General features: G+C 48.8%; 1 protein-coding gene across 1 annotated transcript in view; it reads right to left on the reverse strand.

Annotated features, from left to right (window-relative positions):
• The window catches only part of LOC144119413 (uncharacterized), a 599,791-nt gene that overhangs the window by 300,621 nt on the left and 283,058 nt on the right, over positions 1–16,112 (reverse strand). Inside the window, exons 8-9 of the mRNA XM_077652039.1 lie at positions 12,950–13,120; positions 12,421–12,489 (exon numbers count right to left, since the gene is read on the reverse strand). Coding sequence (XP_077508165.1) covers positions 12,421–12,489; positions 12,950–13,120 — 240 coding nt within the window. The remainder of the gene's footprint in view (positions 1–12,420; positions 12,490–12,949; positions 13,121–16,112) is intronic.

Here is a 16,112-nt window from a genome sequence, read left to right on the forward strand (position 1 = left end):
TTCAGTGACCCGAAAGCGGCCATCTGCACATTCACTAGGGGCAGGACATCGCCTGTGGCGTCTCGGCTTTTGGCGTGACTCAGACGTAGAGGTATGAGAGAGGTTGAAGTGGTATGGGTATCGGCGCACTCCGGAAACCCGGGGAACGAGACGGCTGACGCAAGAACTCGTTTTTCTCGCCGCCGGATAAGAAATTGGTCAATGAGCAAGAGTGTGTTTGGAGAAGACTCCAGACGATATCTTCCATAAGTCGCTTAACAAAACTATATCCGCAAACGGTAAACCAGGGGTGTAAATGATCATATCTTTCGTGAATGCAAAAAAAAAACGCCGCCCGCTCTGGAACAAACTGAAAATTGAGAATCGGTTGCTTTTTGTGTCTGTCTCAGTGTCTGTCTCACATATCTGCAGACACCTGGACCACACAATAAGGGAAGGGGTAAAAGAGAGACTGAGAGAAGAAAAAGATGCCATAATAGAGATGCTCTGGAATAATTTCGACCACAGCACACTGGCGCCTTTGCGTTTCACCTCCATAAAAACGCGGCCGCCGCGGTCGGGTTCAGACCCGGGCACGACGGATCAGTAGCGGAGCGCCCTAACCACCGAGCTAGAAACTTTCTATTCCTGCGTCTTTAGCTATATCTAGGTAAACTAAATCTCTTCTTTTTCTGAGAATGTGTAAACTTTTGGCTCTGGCCTTTATTACCGTATTAAGGTCCGTGTGCATGTTTTTTGGTAAGGACTTTCTATGAATCCAGTTTCTTATTGTTCTTGGGGTCGTCACTTGCGCGGTCTGAAGTGGCTCGCCCTCTATCCCTAGCCGGTTGAGTCGCATTCGGCCGGTAGGTATACTGGGTAGCCTGGTGATTTGTGCCTGTCTGTCACCTTCTCTGAACTCGCTATAGGTATCGTTAATTTTCAGGTTCTAGAGTTTGACATTTTTGTTACTTGGTGGAAGTCCTAATCCTATCTGCTCGGCACTTTTTATTGTATCTTCCACCATTTGGATCGCTCCTGTGCCGAGATTCAGATAGGGCAGGGCGCAAGTGATTTTGCCTATAGCGAAAGATCCGATTAGCTTGAAGATCTCTTGCTCTTTGAGGACTCTGAGTCTGTTAGCGATTCTCCTGATCACTCGCGCCGTTTGAAGCGCCGAGGTCCTGGTATTCGGAGCGTTCTCACTCCCTGGCCCTACAAAGTAGCATTCTTATCTTCATGACTTGCGGAATTTCCGCGTCCTAAATTCCAGTTTTAGTCTAGGAGGGTGTTTTGCGCATTTCTTGAGGATCATAAGTTCTCGATATGTCTGGTGAGCATTGCAAACCTAATCTTCTAGCCTCCCCCGCAAAAGCGCCCACTGTCTCCTGAAAAATCGCGAAAAGCACTCGAAGGTTAGTAGCTGGCACGTTGGAAGCTAACCCTAATATTCCCTGTCCTGGACAGGAAGGCCAGCAACGGAGTCAAGACATTTTAAGGATCAGAGCAAAAACTCGCTGCCCCCATTCTAATCCCTTTACCCAAAACCCTTTTCCGACAACCATACAACCCACCCATTTCACACATCCTTTCCGCTACTTCCCAGGGGAGATCAGGGGACTCTCCCCGGGCCCGCTCTCCCGGCTGTGGGTAGCTATGTAGCTTTTACTCCTTCCCTTTTTTGAATAATGGAGCGAACTGGGCGAGTTGTTAGTGACTAATATTTGAACAGCGCAACAGTGGAGCACAACGAAGAATTGACAACACAAGCGCAGTTTTTTTTAGCCCATGGTACTAGAAATTACATTCATTAAGGTTTTCCCCACCTACGGGTGCTAAAATTACCATTGCCTTCGGGCTGCTTCATTTATTTTCAAATTGAATTAAGCCTGTTGTACGTAAGTGGTGCAGGGAGCGGCTTTCAATCTTTATAGGTTGCTCCCAACCAAATATTTATCTCCTGGAGGGTTTTTGTTACTTGATGCGGGGATTCTCTTTGGGTCCATAATATTGCATTGTTAGCATGTAGGCTCTTTCTGACACGCTCTTGTTCTAGTTGTACCAGTATTCTGTCTATGGCCAGGTTAATGAGCAAAGGTCATAATACGGCCCCTGGGGAGGCTCATCTGTCCCCTAGTTCAATAGATTTTGATTTGATCAAAAAATATCGGTCTTTTCTTCCATCCTCCCCGCCAAGCATATCTTGGTGGACACACGAACCGCGCCGTATTGGAAGGGGTAAATGAGGGAGTGAAAGAAAGGAAGAAATAGGTGCCGTAGTGGAGGCCTGCGGGATAATTTCGGCCACCTAGGGATCTTGAACGTGCACTGACATCGCACAACACACGGGCGCCCTAGCAGGTTTCGTATTGGACGACTCCAACGCAGTCTCGGCACGCCGCGGCATCTCTTTTACTCATAGCTTCAACCTGCAACCCGCCCCCCCCCCCCCCTCTCACATGCGCCGCCGCTGTTTAGTCTTTTCGTTCCTCCCTGTCCTCCTTGCCAAGCCAACTGTGGTTGTGGCTAAGGAGCCCTCAGTGGTTAGTGCGCTCGGCTATTTAGCCTTACTGCCTGGGTTAGAGGCCTGGCACGACGGCCGCAGTTCGATGGAAGCGAAACGCTAAAGGCGGCCGTGTGCTGTACGTTATTACTGCACGTCAAAGATCTCCAGGTGGTTTACACGCCACGGTGGCTCACCGGTTACAGCGCTCGGCTACTGATACGGAGTACCCGGACTCGAACCCGACCGCGGCGGCCGTGTTTCGATGGAGGCGAAACGCAAAGGCGCCCGTGTGCTTTGCGAGGTCACTGCACGCTAAATATTCCCAGGTGGTCGAATTAATTCCAGAGCTCTCCACATCGGCACATCCCTCTTCCTTTCTTCTTTCACTCCCTAATTTATTCCTCATCTTAAGGCGCTGTTCAGGTGTGCACCGAGATATGTGAGGCAGACACAGTGCCATTTCCTTTCCCCAACAATCAAGCTTTAATTTATTCTGGAACACGGACGTTCATGAAAAATGTGCGTCGTGAGAAGTTCAAAGATTAGCAATGCCGGCGGGACTAAATATTCTCCATTTTGACGAAAAAATTCGGAAGAGTCCCAATAACACTTGCTCTTGAGCCAGTTGGTGCGTGTTAAACTTAAAAAAAAACGGTGTGCCAGCGATAACACAAGAAAGCATACACAAGAAAAAGGTGCTAGACACGGAGAAACGGTGGCCCGTGCGTACCACCTTTTTCTTCTGCATGCGTCATTGTGTTTTTGTTGGCTCGCCGTTTTTTAAGAGTCCCGATGTCCGAGCTGAATGCTGTTGACGGTTGTACTGCGACGATGACCGATGGTATCGTGGTGGGTAGCGAAGATAGACATGCATCGACCAAGACGCCGGAGCAGTCGAAAACTCATTGATTTCATTTGATTTAAGCGGGACATCCTGCGTTATTTAATGTGCACTTACATCGTACAGTACACAGGCATCTAAAATTTAGCCACCATTGAAATTCAACCTTCGGAAATAGGCGTTTGAGGAACGAGAATTTAGTAATTGGCCTTGCATCTCAGTGGACACGCGAACCTCGCCGTAAGAGAAGGGAGGAACCTGAGACTGAAAGCAGAATCAGAAAATGGTGGCCCAGTGGAGGGCTGCGGAATAATTTCGACCACCTGAGGATGTTTAACGTGCACTGACATCGCACAGCACGCGGGCGCCTTTTTGTTTTTCCTCTATCGCGGTCGGGTTCGAACCCGTGAACTGCGACTCAGTAGCCGAGTGCCGTAACCACTGAGCCACCCTGGCGAGTCGCCGGCGCAGTTGGTCGAGTGTGCGGCCACGTCTACTGTCAGTAGAAAACCAGCATCGGAAAGATGCGTTTGTCAACTAGCTTTCGCTCATTGATGCGCTTAGCTATAAAATTTGCCCCCACCACATTGCTCTCTTCACAACTTTCCACAAACTATGCGCTGCCTTGAGACGCGAAACCTGGCTTCCTCATTTTGTCACGGGTTGATGCGGCAACCCAAGAAGGTAACCGAGAGACAGGCCAGGGCGTCCTAAACACTCTTGGCGGGAGAGGGTGCCGGCCGAAACGGTTACGACTCAGTTCACGCGCACTCCACATGGTCCTCTATTTCGTTGCCGAGCTGCCCCTAGCAGTTCGCAGTAATGCAGCAGTAAGAATTCTCCTCTCTAAAGACGCATCATCCCGACGCGCATACAGGCATAAATAAAAAGGTCAAAGGTAAATAAAGCGATAAGAGTTAAAAGACCGGCTCCTTTCTGTCATAGAAAGCTTTGAGGCGCTCAATGTGAACAACGTCATACTAACGGGGCCGACGAGATGTTCGCGGCACAATCAGAAGCGCCTCATAGTTTACATTGCCTATACTACTGACCACCTTGTACGGTCCATAGTAGTGCTTCAGGAGCGTCTCGCTGCGACCACGACGTCGAACTGGAGTTCACACCCACACACTATCGCAATGTTGGAAATAAACTTCTCGAAGCCGAAGGTTTTACCTGCGTGTGGCGACGCGGTTACGGTCTTGGATGCCTAGTCTTGCCAGCTGTCGAGCTTCTTCCGCGCGTTGTGCAACGATTTAAGCATCATTGTGAGCATAGGGATCTGGGTCCTGGGGCAGCTAGTGTCAAGCATTGCAGTTACTTTTCCATGAACCAGGTGGAACGGCGAAAACCCGGCGGTCTCTTTAAGGGCGTTGTTATAAGCAAAGTAAAATATGGCGGAACTTCGTACCATGTTCTGTGCTCAGCATTCACATAAAATGGCCAACTCTGCCAAGGTGTTGTTGAGACGATCTGTGAGCCCGTTCGTTTAGCGGTTGTATGCGGTAGTTCTGCGATGCTGTGCATGGCTTATGCGGAAGATCTCTGCCATGAGTTAAGACAAAAACGTGGCACCGCCGTCAGCGATCAGGACGTTTAGGGCACCGTGACAAAAGACGATAGACTTGACAAAAAACTTCGCCACATCTGCAGTTGTTGCTGAAGGAAAGGCTCGCGACTCGGCGTAGCGTGTGACGTAATCCGTGGTGACAGCAACGTAGCGCTTTCCCCAGTTGGAAAAGGCCCATGGAAACCGATACCCATTTGCTCAAACGGAGTCGTCGTCGGCGGGATGGGGTGAAGATGCACTGAAGGCTGCACGGGCAAAGTCGTACGACTTTGACAATCACAGCAGGTCCTGGTGTAATGACGAACCGTCTTAGCTAGTTGCGGCTTATAGTGCTTGATGCGTATTGGGACGAGTGTTCGACTCGACCCCAAATATCCGGATGTTGTGTCATCATGGCAGGCTTCCTTACTTCGTTGAGTAGGTCAGCCTGAGCAACAAGCAGCCATGATTTCGCACTCGCTGCGAAGTTCTTGTGCAGAACGTTGTGGCGGAGACGTTGGGTGGGTAGTACGCACAAGAAGACTGGAACGGTGCCTCCTTGTACTTCCAAATGCGCGATGACTTGACGGATTTCAGTGCCGACTCTCTGCCGCGCTGCCGCATCTACCGTGCTCATCCTAGAAAGCCGTCTTCATTTTCGTGGTCCTGATGTATAGGTGCTCAATCAACTGTGGCTCTCGAGAGACAGACGGCGTGCGTGTGCCTGCGGCCGGATTTATACTCTATCGTGGAGTCGAACTCTTCCAGCCTAAGGACCCACAGTGCAAGTCGCCCTGCATGGTCCCTAGGAGTGCAGAGCCAATATAGGGAGCGGTGATCGGTAACAACCTAAAATTGGCCTCTGTACAAGTATTGTTTGAACTAAGTAACCGCCCGAATAACCGCGAGATATTCTTTTTCAGTTTTCGGGTAATTCATTTCTGCCCTGGATATGCCAGACTCGCGCACGCAATCACACGCTAGATGCCGTTCTGTTTCTGAATAAGCACGGCGTCCAAGCCGGCGTTGCGATCGTCTGTGTGCACTCCTGTATCGGCGTCCTGGTGAAAGGAGCGGAGTACAAAGGAGGTCGGCACGCTTTGTTTCAGATGTTCAGATGCACACTGCTATTCATAATACCGATGGAAAGCGACGTTGTGACTCGTGACGAAAGTGGCGCAGCGACAGCTGATAAATTGTGCCCAAAGCGCATAAAGTAGGTGCATAGGCCCCAAGAACCTCCGCACAGCGTTCTTGTCTGATGGTTTGGGGAATGATGCGTCGGCGGCTGTTTATTCGGGATCTGGACGAATACCTTCGTTACTGGCTACGTGACCAAGGAATTTCAGTTCGGCGTAAGCAAATTGGCACTTTGTCGACTTGAGAGTGAGGCATGCGCTGGTGATAGCCTGTAGGATCGTTTTAAGCCGGACAAGAAGGTCGCGGCACGTGCTTGAGAAAATTACGACATTATTAAGCTAGTCCAAGCATGCTCGCCACTTCAAGTGTCAGTAACGCGCTGAAAGGTTGATGGGCAGTACAGAGGCCGAAGGGCATCATTTTAATGTCATAGAGGCGATGCGGGGTGATAAAGGCCGTCTTCTCTCGGTCTTGCTCATCTATTTTCCAATAACCATTTTTCAGCTCGATGGACGAAAAATAACAGCCATATCGTAGATGACATAGCGCGTCTTCGATGCGTGGGAGCGGATAAACGTCCTTCTTGGTGACGTTGCTGAGTCGCCGATAGTGAACGCGAACCGAATGTGCCAAATGGTTTCTTCGCTAGCACCACTGGAGTTGTCCGAAGGCTGCGTGATGGTTGAATTATATCGTCGGCCAGCATATCACACACTTCATGCTGGATGATTTCGCGTTCTTTTGAAAAAAACTCTGTAAGGGGACTGACGAACGCGTGAACAGCGTCTTCGGTAATAATTCTGTGCATGGCGATAGTCGTCTGGCGAACTCCAGATGACGGGGAGAAGCAGGCGGTTAATTCTGCAAGCAGTGCTACCAGCGCGTCTGGCAGCACTGCTGCTGGGAAGCAGACGGAGAGGGAGCTGCTTCGGACACCGTCCAAACGTCAATAGGGGCGGTAACCGGCTCGATGGTACAAGGAACAGGGCCATCAGTAATCTGCTGCGAAGCGCTTCGAAAGTCGGTGAAGAGGACGTGAGAACTGCCAGTATCCAAATCCTCAAGTCCGCGGGAAACACTAAGAGCCCGCTTCAGAAGCAGCTGAATGCTTTCCTCTCGCAGAACTGCTCCAGAGGCGACTTGGTTGGACCTGACACGCAGGAACGCACTTGACTGAGGCGGTAAAGTGACGTGGTCCGCCAAGATGCGGGCCGCTGAAAGCTTCGTCTTCAGGATCGTTTGGGTAGTGCTAGGTCGACGAAGCGTGAGGCGGCGGCCTCACAGGTCAATTGGAGCGCCAAACTTGCTAAAGAATGCGTGGGAATAATATCTCGCAAAATGTTCGGCAATGCAACGAAGGTAACGGGGCACGTGAGGCCGTTAACCTCAACACAGCCAGTAAATCTGCCGACTGGATTCGCGAGGTGGCCTCCGGCGGTTCTGTTTGCTGGAAAATCCCACTTCGTCATAACCTTGCGCAATCTGCGCGATAGCTCCCCTTTCAGAACGGAATGGCGGCACCTGTGTCGACGAGTGTCGTCGCGTCGTAGCCATAAATAACGACATCGATTATTGCACACCGTGCCAGAGACTCGTCGGAAGCGTCGTCGGGATGGTCGTCGGAAGCGTCGTAGGGAAGTTCGCCGAGAAGGTCGCCGGTACCCGAAGGGGGGCCAAGCGGTGCGCCTGCAGGCATTTAACACGTGCGGGTTCGGTAACGCCACCTCCAGGCTTCGCCGAGCCTAGTTTTCCCGCCGGATACTGCGAAACGGGGAATTATACCCGCACGGCGGTGGCGAGAGAAGGTCACGACGAGAAGGCCGCTCGGATGGCGGCGAATGGCGCCAGAATTATGCGATGTCACGAGGCTGCTCGCCGTATCGAGGACGGGGAGCGTCCCGTTGGAAGCAGCGAAGACCGAGGTCACTCTGACGACAAGAATGATAGACGTGGCCTGCTTCTCCGCAGTGGAAGCACAGCGGGCGTTTGTCGGTTGTCCTCCAACGTCTGCCTTGCTGGGGCCCCGCTGCTTCGGTCCGGGGTCATACCTAGACGGAGGGTCCGGTAGGAGTTGTGCAGACGAGGAATGGCGGCGGACCGGCGCCGGCGGCGGCTGTGGCGGCGAGCGACGAACGACGGAAGCGTAGGTCAGGCCGGCTTGAGAGGCGCGAAAACAACGGAACACTGAGTGGAGATAGAGGACGAGTTGCACTTCTTCACGGACAGCCGCGGTGAGGTAGGAAGAGGCTGGACTGGCATCAGCCGGGATCAGCTGCCTAAGTTGATGCCGTACAACTTCGCGGACGATCTCGGGAAAGTTCGGAGCGTCGATGGTGAGGGCGGCGTGCGTGCAGCAGAGAGGCTGGAAATGCTAGAAATTCCAGCAACGCGACGGTAATGGTAAGCACGCGAAGCCAGGAATCGATCAATCTTCGTCGTCTCGGTGACAAAGCCGGCAACTGTTGTCGGTGGATCCCGGATCAGTCCGTCGAAAATGTCGCTCTTGAGCCTAGCACAAGAGCGCGCAAGACGTCCTCGACGAAATTGATCATGGTCTCATTGGATCTCTGGTACCTCGAATGCAGGATATCCTCTGCACGTTGTCGCCGAAATTTAATGACGAATATCTTACGTGGTTAATTCTTAGCGCTCGTGTTTGTCTCTGTTCTCTGTGTCCTGCTGTGGTTGCGCTAAAAATATGTATAATTTGTAATTCTTGCAGGTATCCCGGGACGCGAGGGTGGTCTTGTTCTCATAACATTGACGAGCAGTGCGCTCCCGATAAAAGAACGGACTCGGCAAGCAATGATCTGGAGTTCAACCATTGTGGCGGGCGTCCCGTTCGCACTGGTCGAGCCAGTCGTCAATATCTTCGAGGCAGCGCCACGGAACGTTTCAGCCGTAGGAGAAGCGATGGTGAGGTAGACAACGGCAGGAGCAGGGAAGGAGTCCGTCTGCTGGTATTGGGTCACCGTCTGCCTGGCATTGGGAAGTCACGCCACACCCCTTTTGCTGAGGGTTGACGGAAGACCGAATCCTGGAGCGTAGCCTTGTAGCCGCCAGCTAGCAGGGATCTCCGCCTCCTCACCGAAGGGACGACGGCCGGGATTTGGATCAGACACTGGCGCAGCGGACGTCGAGCAGTTTCGTTGCGTACACCAAGCACCTCTGCCAGACGTCACAGACTGTTGCGGAAACTCGAGAAGGCAACCGGGGGACGGGCCAGGGCGTCCTGAACCAGATGCTTGGTGGGAGCGGGAGCCAGGCGAAACGGGCGCGACTCAGTTCACGAGTACTCCGCACGATCCTCTTCATTTTTCGTATGCGATCTGCCCTGAGCAGTCAATAGCAAGTATAGATGGAGCTCATGACAATATGTTCCGCTACCATCAAGCCCTCACCGAAACCTCTTGCGCCCTCTGCCGCCACCTCACCGCCACCCTTGACCAAATTCCATTCCTATGCCCGGTGGAGCCTCCAACGGGGGGCCTGACAGCACCTCAACAGCTGGGAGAGTTAGGAGACAACGCAACGCTCCGAGTACCTGGTCGCGCTGAAAAACGCCATGGACTAGGCTGAGACGTCAGGGGCCATAGGAACATCAACGTTTGAGTGGAGTGGAGCCGTGCGGGGGCCCAGGTGCCTGCGTGCCCTAAACTACTCTGTGTAAGTTTTTTCCGCAACCACCAATTTTTATGTTTTTGCCCAATCCCATTCGCGGTACCATCGAACGTTCCTTCAAGAATTGCGCATTTGAGGGCGCTGCTGTCACAACGAAAAAGCGCATAATCACATGCGATTTGTTTTCATTTCGTGTGGTTTCTTTTTAAAGTGAAAAAAAAATTCTGCAAGGCATATTAAAATAAAAACTGACAATGAGACGTTGTTCGCGACATAGTGCATTTTGGCACCACAATTTTTTGCAGGAACAAAATTCACGAAGTCTGAATTATTGCAATTGTGTTATTCTTTGGCAAAAAAGAAAAATGCTTCACGTCAATTAAATACAATTACTAACAACATTGTTGAACTTGGGAACACCTTTCCTGCCCGAATAAACCTAGTACAGTACCCTGTCCAGTAAGAAACAAATTTTGTGTGAGCTCCTCGAACATTTACCCCGTCGCGCGAATTAATTTCCTGGGGTTGTGACATTCTTGTGTGGTTCTAGGGTCCTGCTATACTCCTAGGTAGCACTACTGTACTACGGCAAAAGAGGGAAGCACCTTTCGTGAGTAGGATACCTTTCTTCACAGAATAAATTATGTCTAACTTCTGCAACGCAGCACAATGCCGAGAACGTTCATAACTGCCACCCCGATTTTAGCAGCACGCAGAATGTTTGCAGAAAAAAAAGTGAGGCGTCAGGTTTAAGTGATGGAATCCTTGTTCCAAAAAAAAAGACGTCCATTGCGAAGCCGATAGCTTATCTGCACATGACCGGGATTGCGTTGTGGCAGTATATGCTGGATTCTTGCGACTCATTCACTCCAAGAGCTTTGCACACTGCTTCTCTGTACTTTAAGCTTTATGGGGTTTTACGTGCCAAAACGACTCAGTCTTACATGAAAGCCGTAGTGAAAGGCTCCGGTTCACTGATATGGCACAGTACATAGGCCTCCAGCACTTCGCCTGCATTGAAACAGTCGCTTACGGCTTTTGCTTCCCTATCAGTTCACACACAGTTTGTTCACCTTCCTATATAATTTTGCGTTATATGTGAAAAATATTCTTATTTGCTCCACGAAACCTGGCTCTTATGCTGTAGGCAAGCGCGTAGGAGTCTAAAATTGCCGTGGCAGTTTTAGGTGAACTTTTTGACGTCTCAGCAGTCACAAAAACACTACGTGTTCGGCTATTTCACTTGCATGATTTGATGGACCAGCGCAAAGCAAACCGGGAACTAGACAATAGGAGAACGACACCATGTCGTTCTGGTATTTTATAGGCCGTTCTTTTGTTTGCGCAAGTTGATCTGACAAATAGTAAATAATTATTTTCACATCAAACAGCACTGAGAATAATATTATTATTAATAATAATAATAATAATAATAATAATAATAATAATAATAATAATAATAATAATAATAATAATAGCCGCCGCGGTGGCTTAGTGGTTATGGCGCTCGGCTGCTGGCCCGAAAGACGCGGGTTCGATCCCGGCTGCGGCGGTCGAATTTCGATGGAGGCGAAATTCTAGAGGCCCGCGTACTGTGCAATGTCAGTGCACGTTAAAGAACCCCAGGTGGTCGAAATTTCCGGAGCCCTTCACTACGGCGTCTCTCATAGCCAGAGTCGCTTTGGGACGTTAAACCCCCATAAACCATAAACCTAAATAATAATAATAATAATAATAATAATAATAATAATAATATTAATAATAATAATAATATTAATAATAATAATTTTTGGTAATCCGTCACAAGCTGGCCGGTTCGCATGGCGGATAAGTAATCTTGAGCTGTGCCGTGACCTCCAATCCTTTTTGTCGCTTGATACACGAAGTTCTCGTGGTGCCTAGCAGCATACCCATGAGTTGCGGTGGAACTACATGAATGCACAGATAACATTCTGGGACTGCCTACGCATGCGATGAATTAGTGTTCATTGCTTTCAAACCTCGGAGTTTCTTCGATGCCCTTATATCAATGTTGAGATGACTCGGTATCGCAAGGTGCTTTCCGACCGCGGTTGATGGAACGCGAAGTTCGCGGTTAATTTTTTTTTCCTGGTAAAAAAAGCATTGCTTCCTGCTACGTTCTCGCTATGTGACGTCATACTCATTTCTAGCATTGCATATTTACGTCCTCTTTCATATATTTTATATTCGTAACATAAGCGCTGCAACAAAACTAATCAAAAGATCTGCGCCAGCAAATGGGGACAACGCAACCAAGTGCACTGCAGCGGAAGGTTTTAATCAGTAAGCATGCAGATGTCTGCTAGCGTCGACAATATCAAAGCTCTTTGAATACTCGGTCAGTGATATGGTACGTGGTTTGACGTCGTTCATGAGTCTCACTAATATTTTGTGCTGGATAATGTGCCGCTATTAGAGAGTAAAGCATACCTGAGGCGTGCTAGCCGAGACGTATACTGGTTTTGATTACGGGAGCTTCGCATGCGCAGCGGCAAGCGTGCAACCGGGTAGGACCACCGCGAGTGCGCGACACGCGTGCGTAAAACCGCTAGACGTCCGCGCTAGCGCGTCTGCGGTATGCTGAATCACCTATTTGTTCTATTTACTGGCCACCATGTCAACTAAAGTTACCTGAAAAGGTTAGCCACCTCAGAATTATTTTAAATTAGGCATAAAATTAGTTTATTCCTGGAGCCCACATAAAAGAATAACTGATTTAGTTAGTAATGCGAATATGTAAAAATACGAAAATGCTGGGCTTACCCCTTTTTCTAATTTGAAACTGTCCACACTTCCAAAATCCAAGGACTTTACGTCGTCCTGTAACCATCCCTAGAAAAAAAGTGTCAGGTTCAACGTTTTTGCTCAATGATTCTGCCCACAGATAAGAATATAGCTGTGCATATAGACATAGAAAGGACGGACAGCCGAAATAATGAGAGAATAACAGTTATGCACATGGAGCTCAGGTGCTACGCCAAGCAATACGGTATATCGCGAAAAGAAAGCTCGTAAAATGTGGAAAATTTTTATGCCGATAACTGTAGGTGTACAATCAGCAGATCTTTTTGCAACTGCTTACTCTAGGATCGTTAGTAGAATAATTAATTTTACACCAGTGCCAAGTCTTCAAAACGCTTCTCGTGGGGTCCGCCAAAACTACCTTCTTGTAGATAAGGAAAGAGATCCTAATGATGCTTTCCAAAAAAATTATCTTTTCGCTAACGCTTCTCTTCTGTCCACCATCTTAACCTTGTGGAGTTTCAGCGCAAGCAGAGTAGTGCATACGTACCGCTATTAAGGCATCGATTTCCACAATCTGTTTGCCGTTCTCGCCGCAGCACATAGCGGGTCCTTGTTCCGACTTTAAGCTTGCTATTGCTTTAACACCTTCCCGCACGACTGCTTCGAACTGCTTCGATTTTCCGTCATTCACTGTTCCGATCAGTCGCGGAGGATGTATCTGAAAACGGAACGGGGAGGATTCTTTCAAAGGAGCAATCGAAGAGGCAGGTGATCGCTTGAGTCTAGAGCAGCGCATGATATAGCCAGCGCAGAAAATCACTTGAGGAGAGGTACTGTCATGTATTCAACCTCCTTGTTTTGCATCGCCGATATGGCAGACTGTCACGATCTAATTACGCATTAGATTCAATCAATCAATCAATCAATCAATCAATCAATCAATCAATCATTTTATTCAGACATGAACTTGTATGCACAGTACATGCCCACGAGATGAGACAAAAGGAAGAAGCTGCTGGCATTCTTCCTGACGAGGCCTCACCCCGGGTCACACATCAAAGGCAGAGGGGTGGTTACATTCATTAAAACTCAACAAGCTCTTTAGTTCAATTTTCACAGTAGTTGAAAGTTAATGAAGGCACATAGGATAACAAAGAGAAAAGAAAAAGACCAGTAACGCTACAGTTCGCAACACAATAGAAAATATGACAGGAGTGAGGCTATCACTGTAAACACTACATAGCACAAGTATTTGATGGGTCAGTCGTACGCATAAAAAGCATCTTCATTTTCTTTTTGAAATGACAAGTGGTTTTACAAGTTACAGCTTCGTCAATTATGGAAGGATACACATTGCAAACTGCAGAAATTTGGTTATCAATGTGTTCGGTGCCGTAGTTTGTCCGGGCACGACTGGAAATAAAAGAACTGACTCGCAGACTATAGCGTATGTTTCTGTTCACGTACTTGTTTCTGAAAGATGTGATGTCCTGCTTTATTTTATGATAAATATGAACAGCAACTGAAAGCTTATAGCACAGTGAGAATGGAAGAACATTGAAGGACTGTAATAAGCAGTCACCTGAGGAAGGATTAGGAGAACATGCGCGCAGAGCTCTTTTTTGTAATGGTAATAATCTGGCTGTGTCAGTTTTGTTGCAAGTGCCCCAAATTAAATTGCAATACACGCAAAGAACAAAATTACACGTATTTGGTGGATTGGATATTGCTAAGGATTGCATGTTCTGCTCCTTGGCAGCTCTCAGGATCCGTAGTTTGTTAGGCCAAAAGAGGAATTATGCCAGGTCATTTGGCGCACTACACAAAATTAGTAGCGCGACAAACATGATGCAAAACGCTGTCATTTTTTGGTTTATGGTATCTTTTTTCATAGGTATAATCTCTTTAGCATACATGCGTGTGTGGTTAAGACTAGATCGCTACAATGTAGGTAACGTCTGCTGAGCGAAGCGATAATGTCATACGCATGCAGACACTGCTGGCAACAGCGCGGAATTTGGAGCTGTCTCGTTGTTGCCTCTTAGAAAGAGTTGACCAATTTGTACCAGCGACTGGAAATTAGTGTTAAACACAAGTTTGGCGTGCTTTATCCTTACATAAGGTCTCAAGGCGAATGATGCAGCGGCTACAAAAACAGTCTTATTGTATTTTTCAGAACCTGTTTGTCATAACAACAGAGACATTGGGCCCTACTGCCGTGCAAAGTAGCGAACAAGACTAGGGTGGACCCAACTATATCGTGCCGACATGGTGGCTCACTGGTTATGGAACTCGGCAGCTGACCCGAAAGACGAGGGTTCAACCCCGTTGCGGCAGTGGAATTTCGATGGAGGCAAAATTCTAGAGGCCGCGTGTACAATTCGGCATCAGTGAACATTGAAGAACCGCAGGTGGTAGAAATTTCCGGAGCCTTTCACTTCAGCGTCTCTGATTGCATGAGTCGCTTTAGCACCTTCGACCTCATAAACCAAACCAACTGTATCGCGAAGATTTTACACTGATTCGGCCGGTCACAGTAGTATATATCTGAAAGGAAACTGAAAGGCGCTTGCATGTATCTGAGAAATTGCGTTCATTGAGTGCGCTGTTGTCTTTCATTGCGTTTCGATTTCACTACACATATTTCTACGTTGACTGTTAAACAGTTTTAATGTAAAACCATTACAAGTACCATTACGATAAAAGCCACCGGCGTGTGTGTACTCGCAGATGATACTGAGAATTCTAGCGAAAGCAAGAAAAAGTCACGGGGGGGGGGGGGGGGGGGGTATACTTTGTTGACATAAATTGCACCGAGGCGAAAGCCTTCAGAGCGGTGTTTCTGCTTCCCACACTGATGTGGGGTTAAGATGTTGATTAAGTGCACAATTGTTTGTCAATCTTAAATGCTGGAGACACTGAAGGGCGTTTGGCAGGCACCCGCCTGATTCCGCGCCTTTCCGCAAACACTCTCCAGCGTCGTTACGCTAGACAAATATTTTTGTGGGAGTGTAAAAAAAGTAAAGAAAGAAAGTGTCTCTGCCCGTGCCAAGATACGCTAGACACACAGGGACATATATTAGGCTTGGGCAACCTAAATTGTTGAATCATAATGAGCCCCTGCCTGCACCACTGACGTATAACAAGCTTGATCAAATTTGAAGATAAAAGAAAAGGCCCGAGGGCAATGGTATTTTTACCACTCGTACGTGGGGAAAAAAGAAAAAATGAGAGAGTGAAGCAACATAGCGACCCACAGCTGGGGGAGCGGGCCCGGGGAGACTACCCCAATCTCCCCTGGGACGACGGCGGAGAGGATGAGTGAAAAGAATAGGTTGTATTGTTGTCGGTAAAGGGGATATCGGAATAGGGATGGGAATGGGCACAGCGAGTTTTTTGCTTTGATCTTTGTAATGTCTTGACTACATTGCTGGCCTGCCTGGCCAGGACACGGAGGGCGTCATGATTTCCCAATGGTGCCGCCCCGCTCACGGGATGCCCGACCACCCACCAAATCCAACGAGCCCCGACCGCCGGGGACAGGACAACCTAACCTGGGGTCAGCTACATGGGGCCCCTCCACGACTATTAGGGTTAGCTGCCAACCTGGCAGCTACAAACCGTCGAGTTCTTTTCGCGTTATTTCAGACACCGTAAGTATGTGTGGTGGGATCCGGTCAATAGACGCTTAGGTCGTCAGCTTATCGGCC

Source organism: Amblyomma americanum, chromosome 2, assembly GCF_052857255.1.
Source record: "Amblyomma americanum isolate KBUSLIRL-KWMA chromosome 2, ASM5285725v1, whole genome shotgun sequence".
Taxonomy (NCBI): Eukaryota; Metazoa; Arthropoda; class Arachnida; order Ixodida; family Ixodidae; genus Amblyomma; species Amblyomma americanum.